Here is a 22,076-nt window from a genome sequence, read left to right as displayed (position 1 = left end):
TGAGAGCTACTGTAGCTTGTACGAGTGCACAGTGTTGTAGGAAATGTAAACACACTGTAGCAATAGTCAATGAGTGAAATGAGCGCAGGGCTTCGTGAAATGATTTTGACGTAATGATCGCTTGGTTCCTTGTGTTAGATGGTCAGTACTGTTCCATTACTCGCATCTTAAAGTAATTGAAAGCCCCGGTATCAGATAACCTTAATGCCAGTTTGATAATAAATGTCACCCCTTTGTAGTAATAGAAATGCACAGTTGCATTCCATCTTATAGAGAATAGAAGCGCTAAGTATTAAAGTATCTAGACCAGTCTAGATCTCTTCCAGATCAACATCGAAACAAGGATCCAAGAAGAATCTGGTTTAGAAGCATTCATGACAAACATAAAAACAAGAGACACTTCTTGACACAGAGAAGGAGTCTAGACAAACTCCCTAGGCAGGTTGTTGAAACGGACTCGGAGCAAACCTTTAAGAAATGGCCAGGTGGGATTCTGGGACTGAAAAGATACTCGAGGCCACCTGAGCTAAATGGCCTTCTCTGGATTGTAGCCTTCTTGATGTACATACATTACCCCCATAATACCTTCGACTAGTGAGCCAGACTGGCTACTCCAGTGCAGAAGAGCAGCACTGTTTATATGAAAAGACTCACCCAGGATGCAGTTTGTCAACAGTTACAAAACTAGCTTCTACAGAAAAAACATAAAAAGGCATTTACTTGTTAATACCGTTCTTTATTTAAATATCTCCAATGGTTTGTAAAAATGGACACAAAGAGCAAAAATAAAATTGCTTCACAGCCTCTTTCAAACCAAAAAATGTTGCCTAATTTCTTTCACCAAGTAATGAACAACCACTTACTGATCAGTTGATGCCATATCAAATGCTTCCACATCTATCGTATACTTGTATATTTTACAGAATTCTGGTTTATCGTTTGCAAAGACAGAGGGACCTGAGGAACACGGGTATTCTAATGGAATGACAAAGAAAAAACAGTAACAAAGCACAAACAAAATCTTTTCTGAGCCGTGTTTTCTCAATCATTCAGAGTGAATGTGCATACACCCAAATGCATCTTTTTCCCCCCCATGCAAAATAGTTTAATTCATACCGATATTGTCAACAAAGAAGCTGGGAAATGGGGGTTAACCCTGCAAATTTCACTCAACACCTTTAGTCTTCCTTTCAGCTCAGTTTGGAAATCTGGAGTTATGAAAAACGTGAAGCAGTGAAGAAAAAACTTGCATTGCCATACTGTAATAATTCTAGTTACAAGAAAGCTGAAAAGCTTGAAACGTTTGTGACATGATCAAAACTTGACTTCTTACTTTTTTAAAATAAATTACACTTATGTTTTTTGTAGAGAAACTGACAACTACACTAAAAGAGTAACCATGTATGGAGCACATATAGCTATAGTCCACCAGTAGCAATATTATCGGTGTGAAATAGGCCCTTTACTACCGCGATAGAAGTGTGTTCATACTCCTGTCCTTTACTGGAAGAATAATTTTTCCTACATTCCATTCCACAACAATCTCTATAAACTGCTATAATACAACACAATTTGATAAATTTCCATTAAGGGACAGCATTCAGGTTTTCATTTTTATTTTCTGCTACAGCAACCATACTGATTATCAGCTCATTTCTGTACTATGTGTTAATGTTGTGTACAAACAAAAAGCAATCTAGACGTACAATCATCTTTAAAGTCTCAGATCTGAAAAGCAAAAAAACACCTGGCATTTATCAGCGAGTTGTAAATAGCACTGCAGTGCAGTATACCTTTCAGTACATACTCAGCAGAAAAAGTCATAATTCTACCCTGTTCTACCATTTTTAAATTTTGACGGGTCCGTTTATAGGCAAGGCATTCCAGTGCATGAAACCGATGTAGCAGGTTAAGACAATTCTGCCCTGAAGTGAAGAAACAGGACGTTTCTTTCTAGCATTAGAAAAAAAACAGGTCCCATTTTCCCTGTGGATGAGCAGTAAGGACGAGACCGTTTATCTAATAAGATAAGATCACTTTATTAGCCATATACAATGTCTTGCAATAGGAATTTGTCTTTTCGCATACCCCAGCTTTCTCCCTATGAGACACACTGGCACACAGTTGGGGAGAGAGAAGCTTGGGGTCAGAGTACAGGGTCAGCCATTTATACAGTGCCCCTGGAGCAGTTGGGGTTCAAGGGCCTTGCTCAGGGGCCCAACGGAGTAGAATTCCTCTGCCAGCCGCGGGATTTGAACCAGCAACCTTACAGCCACAGGCACAGATCCCTAGCCACAAAGCCATCGCTCCATCTAACACAGCATGCTTGATGGTGACAAGCATAAAGCCCTTTTTGGGAGGAAGGGATTCCCTTAATTTCTAATTACCCTTTCCTTAAATTCTAATTACAGTTCTCCATAACCCCAATACAGTTAAGTCTTATATAAATTGACCCATATCACCTGTTTCTGAAGGCTGGGAATATTTACTAATTACTGGTCAATTAAGCAATTCCTGTGCTTAAGTAATCTTTAAGAAGAGGCCCAGCAGCCAGGACAGGAAAACCTGTTTGAGAATCTCGGACTACAAGGTACTACAAGTAATGAAATCATGGACTTCAGGTTGAGCTGAGGTTAATCAAAATCCATTTCTGAGAGGCTGCAGGGCCTTCTGATTTTAATTCCAACCATTCGCTTTCAATTTACTAAATGGATCTAATTCTGGTCTAAAAGTGACAACATTTGTTCCAGGGTTTTACAATTAGTGCTTTACGATATTCTGCTTCGGTAGCTCCGACACCTTTCAAGCCTGGACCAAAGTCCTAAATTTTTCAAATGAATTAAAGACACGGACAAAATAACTGAGATGGGGTGGAAGTTCCTGACAAGGGCTGCCAGGAAGATACAAACAAGCAGAGCTGAGATGTGAGACAACTAGAATCTGTGCAGCAAGAAATTGGAAATTGTTCTTAACGGTTCTGAAGGATGTTCCCGCCTTTGTGATGTAGAAATTGCTCTGGATATTTGAAACAAACATAGATGAACTATTCTTTATAATGCCTTTGTTCAGTGCTCCATGTGTGCAATGACTTTATGGAGAACACAAAAAAACTGCCCTTGAAGAATGCCTGTGAAACTTGATTTACATTACTACCAACAGTAATATTAATAAAAGTATAACTATTCCCTTATTTTGCTTCAGCAAGTTTTGAATATAATGTTTTATAGCACAAGTACAGAAGAATATTCTTCAAAATGCTTCCATATTACTTCTGTAGTTTTACTGTATGTTAAAAATGAACATTTTATTTTTAAGTGAAGGGAGAAAGTACTATTATGGTCAGACTATGGCAATGTTAGCTGTGTGTATGTTTAAGTAGGTACGCGACAGTGTGCACAGTGTTTAAAAGACTTAAAACCATTTCAAAGGAATATCTGTTAAGGCTTGTTTTGCGGCTCTGTGGAATCACAGTACTTTATTCCGGCCGAGGCTGGAGCTTGTTCTTCTTTGGTTCAAAAAAGTGCTCCACCATCGCGTTCACCAGGCCGTTGAGCTCCTTTTTCAGCTGCTCCGTGTCGCTGTGAATAGAAAGTCAGAAACATCTTTTGATGGGCTCTTGACGTGTTCGTGTATAGATCAGGCCACAGCAGGAACAATGAATCAAAGCTAAAAGCCTTTCCTTTACAATCTAACATTCAGCACCACCTAGTGGTAATAGCCTGTGGTGCAATATTACAAAGGGCAGACCTACTGTAGAAGCCGACAGTAGTTAATTTATATTTAACCTAGCAATTACAAGGCCAAACAGAGCTGACTGCATAATACGGGCAGGGAGTCCGATGGCCAGGAGCACGTCAGCCGGTATCATGTGGAAATACCAAACTGGAAACTCTCTTGTCCTCCTGACGCCCGATGAAAAACAACAGCTGTTGTTACAGACAGTCATATTAATACAGGAATCTGAATTAGCTCTGACTGATCCATAACAAGAATTCTGCTCCCAAATCTGCTTGGCATGCAAGTCAAAGGGAGAAGCCGCAGAAAGCAGTTTCACCCTGATTAGGATTCAGCAGAGAGCTATAGCTACCACTAGTCAGAGCTAATCCCCAAAGCCAGCAGCCATATCACCCTGCACCTCACAACTGGCAACGCACTGAAGGTCAGCAAGTGTGAGCCTGGTCAGTACCTGGACGGGAGACCTCCTAGAAAAAGCTAAGGTTGCTGCTGGAAGAGGCATTAGATTGGCCAGTGGGGGGCGCTCACGCTGCCGTCTGTGTGGGTCCTAATGCCCCAGTATAGTGACGGGGACACTAGACTGTAAAAAGGTGCCGTCTTTCGGATGAGACGTAAAACAGAGGTCCTGACTCTCTGTGGTCATTAAAAATCCCAGGGTGTTTCTTGAAAAGAGTAGGGGTGTAACCCCAGCATCCTGGCCGGAATTCCCATTGGCCCTTACCAGTCATGGCCTCCTAATAATCCCCATCTATGAATTGGCTTCATCACTCACTTAAAAAAAAGTGGATATTCATCCATCCCATGCGTGCTTTTAAAAACACAAGGTCACTTTGCAAAACTGACCAATAATTGGACTACTGGACAATCAGGAGACGTTCCGTGCCATTTCTGCCTTCTGCCTCGATTTGGGAGAGACGTGGGGATGGGTGTGGGCGTCGTTCTCTTTACTGACCTGTTCCCCGGAGGAGCACACAACTCTGTGTAGTACTTGATCTTGGGTTCTGTTCCGCTGGTCCTCATTGTAGCGACTCCCCCATTAGAGAAGGTAAATGTTATCATCTGGCTGCTTTTACTGGTAGGAAGCACCTAGACAGTGAGAGCAGGGGTTTACAGTGTGATGTCATAATAAGAGCAATGGCTTATCAAGGGGAACAAAACTGGTAGCTCCACCACTGATCTGCAGTTGACAGCTGCCACACTAACTAGGCCAAGAAGTGAAAGAAGGGATTGTGTGGATAAGGGTTATCCGAGGCATAGCAGGGTAGAGCAGTGGTTAGGGCCCTGGACGCAAGACTGGAAGGTTGTGGGTCAAATCCCGAAAGCAAGGTACTCTACCCAGACTGCTCTAGTAAAATACTCGGCTGTATACATGTCCGGAAACATGAGCCACTTTTGATAACGGCATCAGTCCTACAAAATACATAATGCTGCTTGTGCATCCAACACTAAACCATACCCTAACCTTCATTGTAACACTAAATACTATATTGTATACCAAGAATGTTCAGGCTGCATCAGTGTGCAGAAAGTGCTCTACGATTGACATTGGCCAGACGGGAAGAGTCTCAAGTGAGGATCAAATATATCTTTTCACTGGCAGTTCCCCCCTTTCACCTCTCTTTGCCACGGTTACACTGACATTTCTGTGTCCTTTTACAGGAATGGCAGGACTCCTATTGCAGAAGGAAATCAGACACCAAGATTATCCTTAAACTAGGATCCCACCTTCCACTTCCTCATTTCCTTTTATAACCTCTCCATCCATTTGCTGATTTCAGATTCTTCCACGTCTCCTGGAATTTAACCCCCAGACGTCCGGTGTCCTAGAATTGAACTTCCATTCGCTTGAAAGCTCTCCTGCTCCTTGCTCATACTCAATCGCACCTTTTTCCAGTGCTTTAGTTCCCCGCTACCTTCCTCTCTCACCCTGCACCTAAAGAAGGCTTAAAGGTCAAAACTGTATTTTTCTTTGAACTTTTCAACGTGGAATTAACTTCTACTTGTTCAGCATACTAAGAACTAGAGGTTCTTCACGTTTATCAAGTAGGACAATGATAAAATCCTGACATTTATCCACCTAGAATAGCCATTAGGAAAAAAAAAAAGACACTCACTAAAGGTGAAAATACTCATAAATAACTCAAGGATTTTGAAGTGTTCAGTTAGCCAATTAGGGCTTCAGCTAACACTATTTTGTGTTTCAGCTCATTTGGGCGGCTCAACAAGGCTGCTGTTAAATGTAACATCAGATAAAAGAAAAACACCCTCACCTCCTTGTGGTCTTTGTGATCATTTTGCATTTCGCAAAAATTCAGGAGCTCAACAGGAACAAAGCCCAACCAAAAAAATATCGTCCAAAAAAAGTTCTAAAAACAGAATACTTTCTGGCAATACAAACAGAGGCCACATTTCTAGGATACATAGTATGAAGGAAACTGTGCGACTCACAGCTTTCTTGTCCAGCTGGCTGCTGTCGTACCCAGTCGTTAGATCTCTCACTCCAGTCACTTTGAACTTTCCACATGTCTGGGGGTAAGTGCCCTCTCCTTCATAATTGCGCAGCCGTTCAAATAACGCTTTGATCGTGGCTGCGTCATGGCAGATGAAGTAGGAATTTTCTGAAATGTGATAGCCATACCTAGGTGGGAGAGGGGCAGAAAACAGGCAGCATTACAATAAAAGCTCCACCGTTCAATTGTAAATGTTGCTCTCATTGGTTTTAGCTTCTTTTCGGACAGCAGAAACTAGTCAGCCCATCAGTCAGTGTAAGGAAAGTTGGTTATTCATGTGGCGTAAAGGTGTCTCGCAAACAGCGAGAACAAACTTGAAAAAGAAGGGAACCAGTAGCTCAACAGGAACAAAATAAAAGCAAAAAAGTTTCTGACTGAATGAAATTCTGCTGAAACTGGAGAGCCCCCACTTATCGATTTACCCAAAGATATAGAACAATTCCACAATTCACAATCACACGGATCTAATAAAAAGGCACTTTCAATCAAATCAAGTAATTTAAGGATAATTTAGGATTACAATCGGAGCACTCTCCAGCCCTCAAGGTCCAGAGTTCCTTCCTTGATCAGGCAAAAACTTACAATTTGCGCCCGTCTTGAAAAACAGGTGAGCTATAAAACGAACTTGATCGGAGCTCTCCAGGACCAGGGCTGGAGCCCCATGATCTAGACATGGTCAATCAATTAGCCAATTAAACAGATCCCAGACCAGACAGTATAAATTAACTCCATGGATGGAACAATACCATTTGTGATCTTGAAGCAGCGAGTTTGGTCTCCAATTGCCCGTACAAATGGGTTTCAGCTTTGCCGTAGGTGTAAACATATGATAGTTATAGCAAAGTACTGTATGAAGAAACATAATACTAGATTATTCAGAACCTTGCCAACTGAGGCAATATGTTTTGTTGTATACTTATGGTAGCTGTATTATCTTTTCAACAGGCCCAGGAAAGCCTTAATTTAGACTTACTCTTCATAGATCGCCTTTAGTTGCTGGGATAGGGTCAGGTGTTTAGAAGCCATACAGCAGGTGAACTCAGCCATAATGGCAGCAGCACTGACGCCATCTTTGTCAAGAACAGCAGGGCTGCACATGTACCCTGCAGGAAGACAAGAGAACGAAAGAGCACAATGTAGTGCCAGTATTGTCTTCAGTGGGTTTCACTGTAACTCGGAGCTGCAGGCTCAAATTAGTCAGTCCTACCAAATCAGCCTGCCTTGAAATGGTGTGTCTGCAGAACAAACCAAAGTCAGTTCTTCTACAATTGTAGGACATAAGCAGTGGAATCAACAGGTAGATAGCATACAAAGCAGTCATTTTATTAATCGAGTAATAGGTTTATTCCATGCTGAAAAAAAGAAGAAAGAGAACACAACATTTCGGCCGTGGAGCCTACTTCAGGTGTGAGAGAGACAGGGCAGTAGCCCTGTCTCTTTACCAGTAGCCCTTTACCTTTGCCTACTGCCCTGTCTCTCTCACACCTGAAGAAGGCTCCAGAGCCGAAACGTTGTGCTCTCTTTCTTCTTTTTTTCAGCATGGAATAAACCTATTACTTGTTCCTTTGCAGCCTACGCATGCTGACGCAGCTACCCACCTGAACTACTACATTTTATTAATCTTCTCCATCCTTTCTCTGCTGCAGATACACTTCCTTAATTACCTACAGTTACCACTAGGTGTCTCCCCTTGTCCGTGTAAGGAAACTGAGAATCAAATGCCAGGAAAAAAATGGGCCACTCAGGAGATAATGGCTTTGGACCCAGACATTCATCCCTGATTTTATAGCGCCGCCAGGAGTGGATCACCACAGGCCCCGACACTGCTGCTGTTTCACTCACACTTGGGCTTGCAGAACTCCAGAGATGTGATATGTATTAATGAGTGAAATATGGATCCATTTCAACTCGCAGCAGAAAGAGGAGGCCAAAGCAGCCCTGTCAGCACAGCAGAAGACTGCTTACCTATCGCCTCTTCGAAAGCAAAGAGAACCGTCTTCCCCTGGTCCAGAAGCTGCTTTGCTCTGTTTCCCATCCATTTAAATCCAGTTAATGTTTCCTGAAAAAGATCAGACAACAAACTCAGGAAGTGAAGAAGATGCAATACTATAATCAGTCCTGGGCCCTGAAGGCTGCTGTCCAGCAGTGGTTAGGGTTCTGGACTCACAACTAGACGGTTGTAGGTTCAAATCCCAGGTGAGACACTGCTGTTATACCTTTGATCAAGATACTTCACCTGAAATGCTCTACCAAGATAACCAGCTGTACAAATGGGTCACTTTGGAAAAAACCATCAACAAAATCAATAGTAAGAGAATAAAGCACTGGAAGCTGAAATAATAGAGAATGAACAACGGATTCAAATAAAGTCATTTAGAGTCCACTGTGGAATAAAACCAGAAGACACAGCAGGAGCATCAGTGCCATGGAATTAAGGGTAAGTAAGTAAACAAAATAACAAATTTGACTGAAGTTCAGGAAGCAGATCTTCTGATTCATTCTGTTCAAATTACCGGTACGTTTCACAAACTGACACTCTCCTCCTGTGTATATCTGAGATAAAACATCACGCGTTTTGTCCTCTGCCCTTCAGTACAGTCTGATTTCTTGGCCAGTGCTCTTGTTCCCGTTAACGGCAGTACCTCGAAGTGGAAGCCCTCCTTGAGCGCGATGGCCCTGAGGATTTTCGAGGACACGGTGCTGGCCAGCATGTAGACGTCCTTCACGGCGCCCGGGTCAGCGGTCCGCTGCTTCCAGCAGCTGAAGGTCCACCAGCCCAGCAGGGCTCCCAGCTCGTTTCCCGAGAACACTCTCCACTCCCCGCTGCGGAGACAAATCCATGCCCAAACCAAGAGATTACGTCAGGGCCTTCCCCGCCTGCCGGCTGATCGCAAATTCCTAACTAAATTCCCCTCATCCGCTTTCCAGGGGACCTTTTGTGCTCCTCAACCACTGAAGCTCATTGCCCGCCGTTTAAAATCTGAATCCCTCTTCACTTGAGGTGCTGACACCAACGCTAGGACACAAATCCCTTCTACCATTAAGCACACAGTCCAAGCAAGCTGCTGAATTTGAACGATTATCTCTCAAGCTACGTGCGAACTTTTGTTTAAATGTCAAAGTCATGACTGCACTCGGCCTACCTCTCTCCCATTATTCATTATTCATTTAAGAGTACTACACTGTGCCTCCTCAGTGACCTGTGCTGCCCCAGATGTGTTAAAAGAGGAGTGTCCCACAGGTGGGCTTGGTCATTCGTCATTCTCTCCCGTGTGCGATAATGGGTTTCACAGCCAGGAGCCAAGAAGTGAAAAACACAACTGCCAGTTCAAAACTGGGTGGACAGTCATCAATTTAAAATAAAATATAATGATGTTATTGAAATGGTGTCTCATAACAGACATTTGCTATGGTTGCTCATGCAGTGTCTGTGTCTTCACTCTTATCACAATCGATTTTATCATTTAACATTTCTGGGTGCTGTGACTGTGAACTGCATTACACAAAAAGTTATATAAGTCATGGCACCAGTCCATCAACTGAGTTTCAGACACCGGATTAATTGGGAAATGATACTGGCATGAGTTGATGCAAGCATCGATCCCTCCCTCTTCGCATACACACAAATCAATCAGAAAAACGAACAACAGGTCATAAAACAGGTACAGTTTGCACAGACTCTGTAGTCAATACCTCTGCTGCTTCTCAGCTACGGCAAGCCGATCGGCATCAGGATCGTTAGCCAGAACCACAGTTGCTCCCGTTTTGTCAGCCAAGGCAAACGATAGGGTCTGTGGGGAAAAAAAGGAAAATCTCCTTTAATTACTCACTCTGCAACTGAACTGTGGGAATTGGGCTCATTTTTGCTTGTTCCGGACAGGAATCACAATGCAAAGTGGATTTTTTGAAAACAGGACAGCAGAGGGTTAACTAGCTCAGCAGGCCTTAATGGTACTGAAAAAGTACAAGACGGACAATACCATGAGTCTGAAGATACAAGAGTGGAATTGCATGAGAGTTACTGTAACCTAAGCAGAATATTATACAGTCTGCAATGTGGTACAAATAATAGTAATGATAACTGTAGAGTAAACGAGGCTGGTTTACACACTAGTGAAATACGAAAAAAAATGTTCACATTGATCCAGATACGTTAACATAATAAAATGCATTTGCCAGTGAAAGACAGGCCAACTCATTCTTAATTCTTCAACTACTCCAGGGAAAGCAGAATGTATATGAATATTAACGGACACTAAGCAAAAACAGACTTTGAGGGAAATGATTATGAATATTCAGGCCCCAGAAGGGATGTAGGATCGACCCCAATTCCAACTGAATGCTTGGGACAGACATTTTGGACAGTTGGATGCCAATAAAAATTCACTGCAAAACTGGATTTGGGACAGAAAAACGGGAGGCTTTTCTTTAAACAAGATGGAACGATGCCTTAATAATAAACAAACTTTCCACAGGCAGACTCCCTCGGATTGTTCAAACAACTGCAGTGTAAGGTCCTGGTCTGGATAAGACCACCAGCAATCAATCGAGCCTGCGCCTGCTCTGTAGGCGGAGTGGGAGAAAGGCTTCGGCACGCACCAGCACACCCTCTCCTTCCTCCGGGTTGGGGTATTTGACGGTGGTGAACTCGGGGTCCGGGTCTTTCTGCTCGGGGACTGCAAACGGGGGGGTCAGGCCGAACGCCCTGAAGGCTGACTGGACAAACTTGTGTCCGACCCCGTGCACCGACGTGTGGACAAACTTCACCTTGGAGTCCTTGTTTGTGTCCCTGCATTGGAGATAGAGTACGGGTTAGTGGGACACCCAGCAATGAGAGGTTGGATTCTCTCGCCGATGGGAACTCCTCCCATTATGTATACCTCTCGGTTATAAAGGCCTGGCACCCTCAATCTCAAATCAACCTGTTAGTCTGTTACTAACCCATGCTGTAACTTTTTATTGCTTGTTAAACTGCAGCAAAGTGACTTTCATGTGTTTTCTACATTTACTGAACACTCATTCTGGCAAACTTTTTAAAGAAATATATCTAAGTCGGGCCGTGGAAATCTATTATTGTAACTCAGCTGAAGGCTCTGTAGACGTCTTGTCGGAAACAGACAAATTGCAATGATGCCCACTTTAAAAATTCTTAATGCATGAACCGTGAACTACTGTATGAATACAGCATTAGAATGTTTTCTTTCCTTGGATTCAAGGCCTGAAGTCAATGGACAGGTGTAGAGCAGGGCTGACCACATCAGATCCAGCGCATATTCAGAGTGACACACTGCTAAAAGGCGTTACAGTGTTGTTAGGAAAATCTAGAGAGATCTCCTTAGAAACTTGTAATGGCTCTGTAATGTAATGTTTGTAATGTCATGTTTTCCATGCTGTTGTGTTAAGGGAAAGTCCAGAGGTCTAGTTCTCCACAGGGAGGAGTGGACATTCTGCGGTGAATGAATTGGAACACTGACAGCAGGCAGACTTGCCTGTGGAAGCAGTGTTTCTGGATGTCCTGGAAATAGTCCCTGTTGATGTCAGCATATGGATCCTTTAGCAGAGGGCTGCTCTTCAGCACAGACTCATCCCACACTTGTGGCCAGGGCTCCAGGTTCTCCTCGATCGCACCAGAGATCCCTTTGTCATGGGGTGATATGATCTGAGCCCCATTGTCCCAGTAGACCTAGCACAAGACAAGCACACATCACGGGTAATCTGCCCACGAACCTGCTTTTCACCCTCCTCGTGCACGTGCTCAGCCGGCCTTAATTCTGACCCCCCTGAGATCCACATCTTCACAAATCTTTCCTAAAACGGAGAAACTCCGACATCTAGACCTTGTTCTCTGACATGAACTCCAAAAATGAGATGAAAGACAAAAAGCAAAGCAACCTCACTTCCGACTCATCGAATGAAAAAACAAAGCCTGTTGTCGGAGTTGTAGGACATATTTTCAAGAGCAAGCAACAGGTTTCCAAACAAATGCATATCATGAGACACCACTCAATATTCTGGATACAGGATACAACCAGTTCAAGATGTGACCTAGCACACACACATTGCAAGAGTTTGTCCTCACAGCTGCTGTCACACAGCACTTTGCAAGCAGGAAACTCCTTCAGCTCACCCACAACAGCCATAGTTGCACCACATTCCTATTAAGAAGTTCAACTTCAGAGCGTTTCCCCTTGTAATGGCAATTAATAAAGTCATATTTTTGGAAAACCATTGCCTGCCCGTCTTTCGGATGAGACGTTAAACCCAGCTCCTGACTCTCAGTGGTCATTAAAGATCCCCGGGCATTTCTCAATAAAGAGAAGGGAGTTATCCCGGTGTCCAGGTCAAATTTCCCCCCTCGGCCTTTACCGTGGCCTCCAAATTGTTCCCATGTATGATTGTCTTGCACTTGACCTGCGACAGACTGGCATCCCATGCAGGGTGTACCCTGCCTTGTGCTCGTTGCTTGCCAGGTAGGCTCTGGCTTCACCTTATGGTATAAAGTGGTTTTGGCAAATAACATGACAGTAGTAACTCTCTCAGGGTCTAATAAGGAAATCAGAGCTGGGTCTTGAACCAAGAACCTTTGGGTGACCGGTTTTCTAAAGAATCTGTGAAGAACACATCCGTGCTATGTGAATTGCAGGGCGAAATGTAATACAAGCTTCTGCCTTTACATCTCAGGGTTCTGAAGAGTGAAATACCTTGTAGCCATTGTCCTGTTTGGGGTTGTGCGAAGCAGTCACCATAATCCCAGCACACAGTTTCAGGTGAGACACAGCATACGGCTAAAAACAAAACAAAAAAAAAGACAGAAGTGTATGGTAAGAGGGAAATCCAACATCAAATAAATGAAAACATTAGCATTATAAGTATCTCTCTAGAGCCGAAGCCTTTGAAATTCAGGACCCCACGGGGAAAAGGAGATCCTGTACACACTCTGCTCCAATGTGCCCACCTGTCAGAGCCATCCAGCATTTGATATGCAGCAAGCACCACAGTGCTTTTACAGCACTGCGATATGAGCACATGTAGTTTACATGTAGAACCAACCTGAAGATCCCAAAACTGCGCATTTCAAGTTATCGATAAAATGGATCAACAATTGGTGTACTACAGTGTTTCAACTGAAACGGATACGAAAGCATTTAATTCAGTTAAAGACTTCAATAAGTTAACAAGAGACGATCAGGTGTAATGAACATAAACAGTCTCTCTTTCTCAGGAACAGACTGCTAGTGGGTCAGATCGGAGAAACACGGCGGGACATACCACAAAAGGCGTAGGTGTGATGTCCGAAAAGAGGTACACTGGAACCCCACGGCTTATGAAAACTGTAGCAGCTAAGTTAGCAAACCTGCAGGAGATATTGCGAATTAGAAAAATTCACAGTACAAAACAAACACTACCTCGCCCGCTGGAGTTTTTGACCAGGGTAAAAGACAGTAAGGGGAAAGCAACCAGAAAAAGCATAGGCTCAGTGACCACAGCTGACTGGACACATGAAGACACGGCCGCCCAGAGAGGAGAGGCTCAGTAACCACAACCTGGACAAAGACCTGGCTGCCTAGAGAGAACAAGCTGTACTCTCACTGCCAGCACACAGAAACAGAGACAGAGCTGTGAGAAACACTGGTCTTAGACAAACATTCCCCCCTAAAAGAGCAAATCTAATCCCACAGTGCCCACTTCTGCCAGAATCAGAACGTGAGGGAGCACAAAGGAAACACTCACAGAGAGTGAGCCTCTCAATTAAGTCTTGTTTTGTAAACGTCTGTAATTTTGTAAGACCATTCACCACAATAAGAGGGCTTTATTGTCTGGACAAGAGCCCAGAGGTACTTGGACAGGTGAGGGAGGGTGGAAGATGGTACCTTCGGCTGCTGCCTCCGCTGGGGGGATGCGCCCGCGCGTCGAACCCGACCACCACCCCCCTGCTCTTCAGGTCTGGGAAGCTCTTCTCCAGGTAACCGCAGAAGCCCTGCAAGCACACAGAGCGCCGCTCAGAGACGGTCCCGTCCCCCGGAACAGGACCGGCAACGCCGTGGCTTTTCCTCCGTGCCCGCCCCAGCATCGCCCCCTAGTGGAGACGGGGGACGCGGTACCTGAGTGGTCTGGACGATGGTGAGGTCGTTCATGCGGGAGACTCCCGCCCCCATGGCGGCCCGCAGGCCCGCGGTGCCGAACTCCATGCGGGAGCCGAAGCAGGCGCGCAGCTCCTCCAGGTCGCCCTCGGACGCCAGCCTCCGCACCGCCTCCGACGTCTTCGGGTTCTGGGGCGAGGACACAACAGCCCGTTTACCCAATCCTCTCCCTCCTCGAGAAAAAGCCCCACTACACTCCTCCCTCAGCGCCAGTGTGTTTACTCCCTGCTTCATAGCGCGGAAACGTCCACTTACCCATCATACCTGGCACAACAGGATGCCACCACACCGACTTTCCTAATAAACCGCAATCTGATCGAGTGTTTCTTTTTTCCTCCAGCTTGAACAATCACAACGCTCAGAGCAGGGTGGTGCAATTTGGCCCAGTGATGACAAAAGACATGAAGAAAGTGGAAAGGACAGGGCACTCGCCAACTTTTTAACAACATTTTCTGTGCTTTTAAGGTTTTCCTCACCACTTTGTTTGTAGCTCGTAAACACCGGCAGAAGGGGATCAGAAATATAGGAAATAAGATTAATTCCCACGGCTAAAGTCTCCTACTACACACCTACACTAGACACCAATGATCTTCACTCCTGATCCTGGAGCAGCGCAGTCCACCAGGTTTTACAGGAAACCTATAAGCCTCAACGATAAAGACGTGAAACCAGAGGCAATACAAACCGATACTTGAACAAATGGTCCCAGTCGTTAAGAGTCCAGGGTGGAACGAAAGCCAGGAGACACAGCAGCCCTCGAGGACCCGAAGTGAACACTGGTGCTCTGATCATTCCTTATTCCGCAGTTACAGCAGAGAGGAGAGCGCTCCTTTTCAGATTTTGCCAAAAAATATATCCGATTAAGCAGCCCGAAATTTAAAAAAATAAAGGTGTAACAAGCATGAACTACAAGGAGAAAGCTGGAAAAAAATGAAAGATCTGTTCCCCTTCTGCAAAAAACAAATATGAAAATGCTACAGTGCCTTGCGAAAGTATTCGGCCCCCTTGAACTTTTCAACCTTTTGCCACATTTCAGGCTTCAAACATAAAGATATAAATTTTTTATTTTATGTGAAGAATCACCAACAAGTGGGACACAATTGTGAAGTGGAACGAAATCTATTGGATTTTTGAAACTTTTTTAACTAATAAAAAAATGAAAAGTGGGGCGTGCAAAATTATTCGGCCCCTTTACTTTCAGTGCAGCAAACTCACTCCAGAAGTTCAGCGAGGATCTCTGAATGATCCAATGTTGTCCTAAATGACTGATGGTGATAAATAGAATCCACCTGTGCGTAATCAAGTCTCTGTATAAATGCACCTGCTCTGTGATAGTCTCAAGGTTCTGTTGAAAGCGCAGAGAGCATCATGAAGACCAAGGAACACACCAGGCAGGTCCGTAATACTGTTGTGGAGAAGTTTAAAGCCGGATTTGGATACAAAAAGATTTCCCAAGCTTCAAACATCCCAAGGAGCACTGTGCAAGCGATCATCTTGAAATGGAAGGAGTATCAGACCACTGCAAATCTACCAAGACCTGGCCGTCCCTCTAAACTTTCAGCTCAGACAAGGAGAAGACTGATCAGAGATGCAGCCAAGAGGCCCATGATCACTCTGGATGAACTGCAGAGAACTACAGCTGAGGTGGGAGAGTCTGTCCATAGGACAACAATCAGTCTTACACTGCACAAATCTGGCCTTTATGGAAGAGTGGCAAGAAGAAAGCCATTTCTCAAAGATATCCATAAAAAGTCTCGTCTAAAGTTTGCCACAAGCCACCTGGGAGACACCCCAAACATGTGGAAGAAGGTGCTCTGGTCAGATGAAACCAAAATCGAACTTTTTGGCCACAATGCAAAACGATATGTTTGGCGTAAAAGCAACACAGCTCATCACCCTCAACACACCATCCCCACTGTCAAACATGGTGGTGGCAGCATCATGGTTTGGGCCTGCTTTTCTTCAGCAGGGACAGGGAAGATGGTTAAAATTGAGGGGAAGATGGATGCAGCCAAATACAGGACCATTCTGGATGAAAACCTGTTGGAGTCTGCAAAAGACCTGAAACTGGGACGGAGATTTATCTTCCAACAAGACAATGATCCCAAACATACAGCAAAATCTACAAAGGAATGGTTCACAAATAAACGTATCCAGGTGTTTGAATGGCCAAGTCAAAGTCCAGACCTGAATTCAATCGAGAATCTGTGGAAAGAGCTGAAAACTGCTGTTCACAAATGCTCTCCATCCAACCTCACTGAGCTCGAGCTGTTTTGCAAGGAAGAATGGGCAAGAATTTCAGTCTCTCGATGTGCAAAACTGATAGAGACATACCCCAAGCGACTTGCAGCTGTAATCGCAGCAAAAGGTGGCTCTACAAAGTATTAACGCAAGGGGGCCGAATAATTTTGCACGCCCCACTTTTCATTTTTTTATTAGTTAAAAAAGTTTAAAAAATCCAATAGATTTCGTTCCACTTCACAATTGTGTCCCACTTGTTGGTGATTCTTCACATAAAATAAAAAATTTATATCTTTATGTTTGAAGCCTGAAATGTGGCAAAAGGTTGAAAAGTTCAAGGGGGCCGAATACTTTCGCAAGGCACTGTATAACCATCCATATAGCACAGTATAATTTTTCAGTTTCCAATACTGTATCTCTCATTACTGACAACTGTTCTCCATTAATAAAAATGTGAATATATTTAATACATGGTATAGGTAACTATACACATAATTAAAAATATATGAACATCATCCCACAGTTTTATGAAGAATAGAAAGGAAATGTCCCAATGACTCCTTTAAACCTCATCATGATTTGTACGCCTAGTTAAAAGTCTTTCAAGTTTAGTACAGCACAAGGAATGAATGAAAAGACTCAGGAGACACACCCCCTTTCTCAGGCTGACCCCTCAGTTCACGTGCAGTGCAAGATCTGATTAAATCACTACACATCTGCCCTGAAGCCCATTCAGAACAGCCTGTCTCCAGGAGTACACTCAGCGTAACCAGCCTCATGTGAGCCGAATGAATGGAATTCGAAACCTTGCGTTTCCGAAGGCTTGTGAGCTCTGGGTTAATTCAGTTAGTTCCAAGCCTAAGCTTTCAATTTACAGGAACTGGTTGCGTCTCATTTCTGCTTAATGTAGCTAATGCTCCTCACGCGTAAAGAATAACTGTGAGAAAGCATGTAATGTTATTAAAACAACCGGCCTTGTGGGCTCCAGGCATGCTGATAACCCTTTCTTCTGAGGTCATTTACAATTTTCTTTGAGATTTTTTTTTTACATAAAGGTCTAAGTTGACCTAACAGTTTAACTGCCTTATTTGTAGACTCCGCAGGTGGTTGTAAATAAAATGTGTTCTACTTTATCTTTAATATGTGAGAGAAATATCCTGTTTTCCTTTTACTGAAAGCTGATTTCCTCACTGAATCTATGTTACAAAAAAAGAGTTTGGCTCACTGGCATTAGGCAGCCATGATGATGTTAGCTCTGCGCTGGAGATCTCTGGCTGTCTCCCACAGGTGTCCACAGGCCTTTTCCATTTTGCCTTTTTTACTTCTGGAACTTTCCCCAGCCTGGACGCTTGGAGCTGGAGACCAGACTGTTTGTTCCTAGGGGTTTGCAATAGAAATTAAAAAGCTTCTCCTGCAGTTTTTATATATCTATTCTACTTCCACTATTTTTTTTGCTGTTCCTTCATCCCCTTATCCATTTTATTTCATACTTGTCTTTTGAACTGGCCAACATTTGAAGACGGGCATTTGTGAGACCTGGGACAGACGGCGACTGGGATCTGGGTTTTGTTTCCGTTTGTTTAATTACGGTTAGAGCTGTATTCTGTGATATGTTATTCAACAATATGTAATTCAATAATAAAAAAATAAGAAACTATAAAAAAGGATCTCAAAAACAGTACATGCGCAGCAACAGGTGTTAAAGATCAGTTCATTCTTCCTAGCACTGTCCTGGGATTACTGCCATCTTCACAATCCCCGATAACCTTAGTTCTTCTAGCAAAGCCAGGGGTGCACATACTGTAGTAGTGATAAGGCTCATGCTTATAACAGAAAGGCAGAAGGTTAAAGTCCCTGCAGTTGTATACTTCCACACTTCAGCAAGGTGCTTGAACCGGATTGCTCCAGTTCACACACCTACACACCTGTACAAATGGGGACCAGCACAGTCCGTGGGTAACCCTGAAACACACGCATGTCTCATGCAGGGGGGTGAGTAATGGAGTCTTGTGCTCGCATAAAGCTTAATGCTACCAGGATAAATTCTGGCCTGACGAGCCTCTAGGCTCAAGTACAGACATTTCTTTTACTCTTTTAATAGCAGACCAGTAGACTGCACGTGAAAATAATAAATATTTTATAAATGGGACTGCAGTCCATTTTTTTTTCTGGTTTATGGGAAAAGCTGCACAACTTAGTGGATGACTAAGCATCTGAGGACACTAAGTATATTGTTACTGTTTATTCAACTGCCTTAGCCCATTTCCTTGAGTCACCCTCTGTCCTGGCATCAGGCATGGTTCTTTGCCCAGATAAACAGTTCAAATTTTAAGTACTTATTTTTTCCACACAAAAGCATGCAGTAGAGTTCATACGAAACAAAGTACTCAGCATGTTCTGCGGTTGTTTTTGTTATCTTAAAAGGGAACTGCAACGCTTTTTTTATATAGTTTGAAAAAATCACTTTGGTCAAATGTACACAGTAACTAGAATCCTCAAATTTACATCACAAAAAAGACTAAATTTCCAGGTACGCGCAACACCAAATTCTGCGATTCAGAACGAGGCAACGAAACGTCCAGTGACATGAAGCAGCCCCGTTACATTGTAAACAAGCAGGCTTGTGAACACATCCCTTTTAATCTAATAGAAATGGCCTTTACTTCGAGATGGTTTTGCCGATAAATGGAACTTACTCGTTAAACCTGCAGGACATGATGACTTACAGCATTTCCACAATTCTAAATTTGTGCTTAATTCTAAATTTGTCAAATTCTTCTATACCGTTGATGAATGTATTTTGTTACCGAGACTTAATCACCGGGTCTGTGAAATTGGGTTTGAATTTGTTCCACCTTCCACTCCTAATCAAGACCACTTCCTGAACATCACCTCACCTGCACCCGACATGAATAATATTCCACAAAGACACCTGCAGCCCAGCCGTCTGCTCTGTTGCATATACTGTACGAGCCAGAGCTGTCCCTTATTTTGGATGCCTCTCCCAGACTAACCTACTGGACAGCATCTCACTCCGGCCAGCAGCCATCTCACCCTGCAACTCACAACTGGCAGCCCACTGAAGCTAAGCAGGTGTGAGCCTGGTCAGTACCTGGATGGGAGACCTCCTGGGAAAAACTAAGGTTGCTGCTGGAAGAGGTGTTAGTGGGGCCAGCAGGGGGCGCTCACCCTGTGGTCTGTGTGGGTCCTAATGCCCCAGTATAGTGACGGGGACACTATACTGTAAACAGGTGCCGTCCTTCGGATTAGACGTAAAACCGAGGTCCTGACTCTCTGTGGTCATTAAAAATCCCAGGGAGTTTCTCGAAAAGAGTAGGGGTGTAACCCCGGCGTCCTGGCCAAATTTCCCATTGGCCCAAACCAATCGTGGCCTCCTAATAATCCCCATCTATGAATTGGCTTCATTACTCTCTGCTCTCCTCCCCACTAATAGCTGATGTGGGGTGAGGATTCTGGCGCACTATGGCTGCTGTCGCATCATCCAGGTGAGGCTGCACATTGGTGGTGGTGGAGGGGAGTCCCCATTACCTGTAAAGCGCTTTGTGGAGTGTCCAGAAAAGCGCTATATAAGTGTAAGCTATTATTATTATTATTATTATTATTAAAGCTCACTGCTGACATGTAGTTTTTACACACAGGAAAGAACTGGCATCTCGCATTGGATAACAAAACGTCTTGTTTGGGCCGGTGTTGTCTGGCATTTCTCATCAATCGTCAATGTTCTGTTTATGAAGTTTGGCCTGTCCTGTCCTGGTGCACTGTCGCTCACACATTACTTTATTTTATATCCGGGGCAGAGCAGTGGCTCTGTGGCTCAGGATCTGTACCTGTGTTTGGAAGGTTGCCGGTTCAAATCCCGCAGCCGGCAGAGGAATCCTACTCCGTTGGGCTCCTGAGCAAGGCCCTTAACCCCAACTGCTCCAGGGGCGCCGTGCAATGGCTGACCCTGCGCTCTGACCCCAAGCTTCTCTCTATCTGTGTGTCTCATGGAGAGCAAGCTAGGGCATGCGAAAAAGAAATTCCTAATGCAAGAAATTGTTTCCGGACCTGCGAATAAGAATTAGACAAACATTTGGAAAACGGATTTCTCGGTTGCCGTCTTACACAAGAAATCTGAAATTAAATATAGACCTCTCTTAAGTGACTTTTCGGGGAAACAACACTCACGCAACTTAACCGATACACGGCCCCTTTAACAAAAGAGAGTCGCAGACGCGTTTTTACACAGCCGGTTCTTGAGCTAAGGCGGTCAGACTGAGGAACTGCTAAGCCAAATAACGTAGATCTGCTGCAAGAGAGGTTGGACGAAATGATCATAAAGTTAAGCAAGCTGAATTTCCTGAAAGCGGTTCCTGTTAACGATCCTCGGGTACAACTACCCCCTCGTCTGGTATCACGGATGACGCCGACGTCGTGGCGTGAGCCTACACACCACGTCCCCCCGTAGTGTGTACATCACGGCTGGAGATTAACGTTCAAGATCCGCCTGCTTTTAAGCGTCCAAAATGGACTATTCGTGCTAAATAACCTCAGATCGGTCAATCAGACGTTTCACGGCGAACTCGTGGACTCCCGGCTTTCCAAGATACCAAACCGCTTCCCAAATCCGGCCCCAACCAACCACCTGCTACGATGCAGTGGGACAAATTAAAACTCATGGACTTTTTGTTGTTGTTGTTGTTGTTGTTCCATGCGTGTTCACACAGCATATTAATCACAAGTGCGTCCCAAAATTACAGCAACTCAGTAGCAATGGGGGGAGAAACTGCGAAAACGAAATGACGATAAAACACCGATAAAACACCAGGGAACGTGCAAACAGGAAATTTCGCACGAGCTTCAGGCAGGGTTCGCGCCGCAGCGACAGTCGCTCTAAACGAGCCCACTCGCAGAGAAAGCACGACCCAGGAGAGCTACCGGGCTCCGTGTGCCTTGACAGCCCCTGACTGACCCGGCTGGAGCCGGTGCCGAACCTCACCTTGTCGAACCGCAGCCATTGCTTGATCGCGGCGTCCAGCTCCGCGTCGCCCGTGCTGGAGAAGTCCTGGTCCATGTCGCCGCGGCTTCTTCTGCGGGGAAGCAGGCTCGCCTTCGTGGGGCTTTCCTCTCGTCTTCTACAGAGATGCACGTCGGACTCCTCCTCCCTATGCCAACCAGCCAGCCCTGCCTCCGGAGTCCCGTTTTCTTGCGCAATGAATGAACTTTGACGTAAAGAGCGCCGGGCACGGCTGTAGTGAGCTTAGTGAGTTACAGCAAGCCCCTCCCCTCACCCCCAGAAGAAAACTCAGGAGAAACCGCGTTTGCTGTATTTTACCCCTTCCTGGAGGGTAGTTAACGACAAGCCCAGGGACACACGCTAACGAAAGGTTTTTACAAATGCATGCCTATCCATGCATGTGAGTCAGGGCCAACACCGCCGGCCTGCTGG

General features: G+C 44.5%; 1 protein-coding gene across 1 annotated transcript; it reads right to left on the bottom strand.

The window, feature by feature from the left end:
* Window positions 1–715: 715 nt before the first annotated feature.
* pgm2 (phosphoglucomutase 2) lies at window positions 716–22,076 on the bottom strand. The gene is made up of 14 exons (XM_006629916.3): window positions 21,627–22,076; window positions 14,348–14,515; window positions 14,117–14,223; window positions 13,515–13,599; window positions 12,947–13,030; window positions 11,735–11,928; window positions 10,845–11,034; window positions 9,939–10,036; window positions 8,888–9,068; window positions 8,211–8,304; window positions 7,219–7,348; window positions 6,184–6,373; window positions 4,688–4,821; window positions 716–3,578 (listed from the first exon to the last, which is right to left on the bottom strand). The coding sequence occupies exons 1-14, from the start codon at window positions 21,699–21,701 to the stop codon at window positions 3,476–3,478; spliced, it is 1,833 nt and encodes a 610-aa protein (XP_006629979.2). The 5' UTR covers window positions 21,702–22,076; the 3' UTR covers window positions 716–3,475.

Source organism: Lepisosteus oculatus, chromosome 1 (assembly GCF_040954835.1).
Source record: "Lepisosteus oculatus isolate fLepOcu1 chromosome 1, fLepOcu1.hap2, whole genome shotgun sequence".
Taxonomy (NCBI): Eukaryota; Metazoa; Chordata; class Actinopteri; order Semionotiformes; family Lepisosteidae; genus Lepisosteus; species Lepisosteus oculatus.
Note: the sequence above shows the minus strand (reverse complement) of the source record. Positions and strands in the feature narration are given on the sequence as shown.

Bases quoted from the DNA above. Each gene is read 5' to 3' on its own strand.
- pgm2 (XM_006629916.3), bottom strand. From the start codon at position 21,701: ATGGACCAGGACTTCTCCAGCACGGGCGACGCGGAGCTGGACGCCGCG. The intron at 14,516-21,626 runs GTGAGGTTCGGC...TCCTCGCCCCAG, and splicing joins AATGGCTGCGGTTCGACAAG to AACCCGAAGACGTCGGAGGC. The intron at 9,069-9,938 runs GTATTGACTACA...TTGTCTCCGCAG, and splicing joins GTAGCTGAGAAGCAGCAGAG to CGGGGAGTGGAGAGTGTTCT.